Here is a 5,748-nt window from a genome sequence, read left to right on the forward strand (position 1 = left end):
CGAGTGGGGTTCTCGTTTCTCATTTCTACAATTTTCATTTCCGATTTCTAAATTTACATAAAATTTGAATATTCTATTCCTCCGCCATTCAAGGCTCAAATAGACCGTACCAAAATATTAAATTATTAATTATTTCACATCTTCAACAGTTTCTTTGTCTTCGGGCCATATCCAAAACATAAATTATACAACTATATTTTACAAATTCTTATCATTTGTAGAGATATATACAAATATTTTTGAACCGGCTCACTATTGCCGCCTATCAATTGCCACTATTTGATTGGTGCATGCAAATTATTACAGTATTCATGCGCCCAGTAACCTCCTACTTCCTTAATACATTTAATTATGTTTGTTGGGGTTTTTAAATATGCTTTTCACATGCCAAGTAATTTTTTATAGATTATTAGTTGTTTTGTATATTACAATAATTAGCCACGTGAGACTTTTAGTTCCTCAAGTTGCATACTGTTTTGCCACAATAAATTTCTGCCAAGGTGTTTGGTCAGATTCTACATTGTATGGCTCGGTCGATCGTTAGGTCGCCGATCAGTAAATGTTTTATGCCTAACCTCAATTTTCAATATTTTATATAATATTATATAGTAGCAGAAATTATTTCCATTCCTCTTCGGCTGTTGTACAATTTAGCCAGGATGTCTGATATTATCTAATCTTTAACGTTATCATCTTTGGCGATATTAGCCTATTACTTCACTCAGACCTATAAATCTTTCAACTAGGGATTTTTATTTATCCATCCAAAATCAAATATGTTACAAGGTCTGGAGCAAAACAGCTATTCTATTATCGCCAAATGCGATAACAACAAATGAAAGATTAGATAATAACAGGTACCATGGCTAAAATTAGAACAGCCGGATAGAAAAGAATTTTATTTGCTGTTTATTATATCATATGAAGAATTGGAAATTTTGAGGTTAGGCTTTAATACCTACTGATGAGCAACCTAATAATCGATCAAGCCTTATAATGTGAAATCTAGTGTGATGAATTTTTCAAATAGACCTCATGAGAAGAGAGAAAAATTGTGATTAACCTTCTTAAAAGGAAAGAATTTGCTAAAGGAGTAGTTAGCGACCGAGCGATAAAACTTACTTATCAGTAACTGTATATTAGATAAGAGTACCGTTCTGTACTGAATATTTTCTAGAAAATTATTTAATAAAATTATAATTATTTTGCAAATAAAGCACGAATTATTTATGAATTGCTCATTGAATTTTGAGGTTACACTTTGTTTACTACCGATCAGATGTTTAAAGCAGCTCGAACACAGCTGACTGATTCAAAGTATTGTCAAATGTCATGCCGGTTTCATGCAAGGTATAATATCATTTCTAAAAATCAAAAAACTATCACTAAAGGACCAAGAATTTCGAATAAAAAATAAAATGTTATACTATTGTTGAAATTATTTATTACTTAAGAAATTATATTATAATGTCAGGTCTTATTGTAACTGACTAGGTCATAGCATGAACAGTATATTATTGATAAAAACAGCAGAATTTAATTATAGCAGTCTCAAACATAATAAGAATTTTATAAGAATATTAAATTATTAATTATTATTTCAACTGAACCACATGGTGATCGATTCTCTTTGGCAAGCCTAAGCCAATCATAGTGCATAGAAATAGCACCAAAAAGGTGATCGTTTGAAAACAACATATGTTAATCTACTATCAGACAACAAACCTGCCTTATCATATACGCTAGCACATGTACATTGTATAAGAGGAACTATGTCTAGAAGATTAAGCAGTTTTAAGAATTATATGAACTGAGTTATTATTGTAATTAAAGGAATTATATTCTACTGCCTGCCACTGACGTCACATCTACGTCATAATCGTTCTACCAATGGCAAATTTTTATGCAAATCTATTACACCGAGATTCTCAGAAGAAATGTTCTAGCCAAGAAGCTTAGAGAAAAGACAGCACTTCCCTTTTGAAATCCTCACCGTTCAGATCTCTTTATAGTTACCAAGACCTATTCGTAAAAAATTCTCGTTCGATTTTATATGTTTTATTTGTGAGCCAATATTTTAGGCTATTCTATTTGTTATTCGTAAATCTATGTTCAGCAATCGATAAATTAAAAGTTTAAAGTTAAATCATCCCTTAATTAATTTGGTGAAGGAAATATTTAAAACCCTTTTAGTGACCATAGGGACTTCTCAGTCCCAGCAACTTATTCCCTCTATATTTCACCATTCAAGACAACTGCAATCTTACTGGCCATTGGGACTTTTTAGTCATGATGTTTACTGATTTTTAGTGTAGTGTTCGTTCGCCAGGTGGCAGCTTTGAATTTCAGACCAGCTGTTCTCTGGAGTCGTACAGGACGGTTTGCTTCTTGTTGAGTGGTGGATTTTGTTTTGTTTATATCTGGATGTATTGTAAAGGTAAGTTCATAATCTCTTCATATTATCAATATCTTATTATTCTACAAATGCAATAATGTTTTATAGAAAAATTATATCAAATAGGGAAAAAGATACAGATCAATAAGTATTTGGGACTTTTCAGTCCCTATGGGCAGTTCTTGCAAGAATATAGTTAGGTTAGCTCATAGGCCCACTATTGATTCTAAATTCAGTTGGGAGTGTATGTATCAAAATATAGATAGTATTAGAGATAATTTCTTTATAAAACTATATTTTTATGTTACTGGTTTGTTCCAGATAATTTTGAGGACTATAAATATTTTGAATGAGCTTGAAATAATTGAAGTATTCCATGAGCTGCCAGATGATAACAGTTCTGACACTGATAAAAATAATAAAATAGAAAATGTATTGGATATAATTTCCATATAAAACTATATTTTATGCTACTGTACTGGTTTGTTTCAGATAATTATGAAGCCTATAAATATTTTGAATGAGCTGGAAATAATTGAAGCATTTGAAGAGCTGCCAGATGATAACAGTGTGGACACTGATATCGAAGATTATGATGAAGTAGAACATGTTGAGGAAGTTGTGAATAATTTTGATCTCATCTTTCAACAAGAAATTGATGGTAGGTTCAACTCTTGTATTTATTCATATATTCATATACTATGAACTTATTTTCATGAAATGCTAAAATTATTGTTTATCTTTCATTTGTTGTTATATGTCATTTTGGAGGTCAATTCAATAGTTATAACTTTTCATTTTATTTTTAGCTGCAGCTGTCAACACAAATAATGACAAAGATGATGATGATGATGATGATGCAGATAATTTGTCAATCACAGGAGTTTGTGCCAGCATTTCTCCAATTATTGAAGATCAGGCTGATATTGGTGATCCAGATCAGATTGATGGTCCATCCACTTCTTCAGTCCCATCCAAGCCTGAACCTAAAAAAAGGCTAAGCAAAAAATTGCAAAAAAGAAATCTGCGAGAAAATCTGGTGGAAAGAAAACTACACATCAGAGAAAATCAACAGGAAAAAGAGTAGAGCCTGATCGCAGATGGAAACAACAGGAAGCTACAACTGTGATTCCTGACTACTTGGGAAAGAAACCAGGTAGGATTATTTATGAATACATGTAATGGGTAGCACAGTAAGCCACATCAACAACTGTCATACAGAAATGAAAATGAAATGGTTGCACAAAGTTTTTGTCTACATGAAATTTTTGAGAGTTACCTCTAAAGTACATACAAGTAAAGAAATAAGTATACCATATCTAATATCTGTAATAGTTGAGTACAAAACAACTATAATCTATGAAATCATAACTGTGGGATCACTGAGAATTATAATAATACTCATGATGATACATAATATGAATATAATCATTGGATCAAATTTATAAACTTCCTTACAGTTTTGTCTATCCATCCAACACATCATAATACAATAGGGACTTTATTGTTTGTTTCAGGTCCAGTTGATGGTATTTTTGAGTCTTCTTCATCAGCCACCGATGTATTTCTGGCAACATTCGAACCAGCCTTGGACAATATTATCTACCAGAGCAACTTGTATGCTACACAGAAAGGAAAAAACTTGCAGCTTGAGGCCGATGAACTGCTCTCATTTATTGGAATTAATTTTTTCATGGGCTACCATGTTATTCCAGGATGGAAGAACTATTGGTCAACAAGTCTGGACCTTGGGATACCAATTGTGGCAAATACAATGAGTCGAAACAGGTTTGACATGATATTATCAAATCTGCATGTGAATGACAATACTTTTATACCACCACCGGGGACTGACAAAATTTATAAAATTCGTCCTCTGGTAGACTCACTGAACGACCACTTCATCAAGATTTATAATGTGGGCAGAGATGTATCTGTTGATGAGTCCATGATCCTTTTCAAGGGTCGTAGTACTCTGAAACAATACAATGCTATGAAACCCATCAAGCGTGGGTACAAACTATGGTGCCTGGCTGACAAGAAGGGTTACATTTCAAAGTTTGAGATCTACCAGGGGAAATCTGTTTCTCCTTTATGTGATGAGAGCTTGAAAGAATTTGGGCAACGTGAGAAAATTGTTTTGCACCTTACAAAACCGTATTGGGGAACAAACATTAGAGTTTTCTTCGATAATTATTATACCTCAATTCCTCTTTTAGAGAAATTGAAGGTGGAAAAAGTATTAGCTTGTGGGACAATCCAAGCAAAAAGAGTAGGTCTACCACACTTTGTTGAGGATTCCAAATTGAAGAGAGGAGATTCAGACGATTGGGTTTCAGGATTGAATATATCTGCCTTCAAGTGGATGGACAACAGGGCAGTTCTGTTTGCTTCAAATTACCACGGGACAGAACATTCAAGAGTGAAAAGGAGGAACGAGAATGGTGAAAGAGTTGAAGTGACTTGCCCACTCGTGGTAAAAGACTATAATCAAAATATGGGAGGAGTAGATTGTGCTGATCAGCTCCGTCAATACTATAATGTAAATAGACGATCCCGGAAATGGTGGCACCGACTATTTTGGGGAATAGTGGACATAACATTTGTCAACTCATTTGTCATTTATAAGGATCTATTCCCCAATGACAGAAAAAGTTTGCTGGATTCTAGGAGGGAGGTGGCTCTGGGTTTGATGTCTAAGAAACAAAAAATAAATCTGGCAAAACGAAAACGGTCAAATGAAGTGCCCACCACCTCAAGAAATGCAATGCAGCAACCAAAAAGTTGTCAACAAAGGTGGTCAGTTCCTAATGATGTAAGATTAGGTGACAGTGGCATTCACTACCCTATATTTGGAATCAAAAGAATAAGATGTGAAGTATGCTCAAAAAATAAAATTGAGTCTCGCCCTCATGCGTATTGCGCAATATGCAAAGTATCACTATGTTGTAATGAAAAGAAAAATTGCTTCAATATTTTTCATGAGTTTGTGTAAATATGTGTAAATAAATATTATCCATCCATTTGAGATTGAATCCTTTTATTTTTATCATCACGATAACCTTGTTGCCCATTGGGACTTAGAAGTCCATACTATAATTTTTGCAGATTTATCGTAACGACCATTGGGACTTTCAAGTCTCATCAACAATTTACATCAATAAAAACTAAAAAAAAAATTTCTAATGAAATGTAGACTAATATAAGTGATATTCATATAAGGAATAACAGGTTAGAAAGGATAAAAATTAGAAAATTCAAAAAACACATATGTTGGTCACTGAAGGGTATTAAAATTCCCCACGTGCTGAGACCGAAGCCTGGATTGCTGCCGACCAAACGATTTTGATCGA

General features: G+C 33.4%; 1 protein-coding gene across 3 annotated transcripts; it reads left to right on the top strand.

Moving 5' to 3' along the window:
- The first annotated feature begins 2,191 nt into the window (after positions 1-2,191).
- LOC120349933 (transcriptional regulator IFH1-like) lies at positions 2,192-5,225 on the top strand. 3 transcript variants are annotated; one of them, XR_005570524.1, is made up of 4 exons: positions 2,192-2,437; positions 2,888-3,056; positions 3,205-3,551; positions 3,913-5,225. XR_005570524.1 is itself a non-coding variant. In XM_039421501.1 (2 exons), exons 1-2 carry the CDS (start codon positions 2,894-2,896, stop codon positions 3,480-3,482), a joined length of 441 nt encoding a protein of 146 aa, XP_039277435.1. In that variant the 5' UTR covers positions 2,192-2,893; the 3' UTR covers positions 3,483-5,225. The 3 variants fall into 3 exon arrangements, 1 of the variants encoding a protein (XP_039277435.1); XR_005570523.1 differs by having other exon boundaries at positions 2,192-3,056; XM_039421501.1 differs by having other exon boundaries at positions 2,192-3,056; positions 3,205-5,225.
- The last annotated feature ends 523 nt before the right edge of the window (positions 5,226-5,748 follow it).

Source organism: Nilaparvata lugens, chromosome 2, assembly GCF_014356525.2.
Source record: "Nilaparvata lugens isolate BPH chromosome 2, ASM1435652v1, whole genome shotgun sequence".
NCBI lineage: Eukaryota > Metazoa > Arthropoda > Insecta > Hemiptera > Delphacidae > Nilaparvata > Nilaparvata lugens.

Excerpts from the sequence above, each read along its gene's own strand:
- LOC120349933 (XM_039421501.1), top strand. The coding sequence starts at position 2,894 with ATGAAGCCTATAAATATTTTGAATGAGCTGGAAATAATTGAAGCATTT. Across the intron at positions 3,057-3,204 it reads CTTTCAACAAGAAATTGATG|CTGCAGCTGTCAACACAAAT; the intron begins GTAGGTTCAACT and ends TTTTATTTTTAG.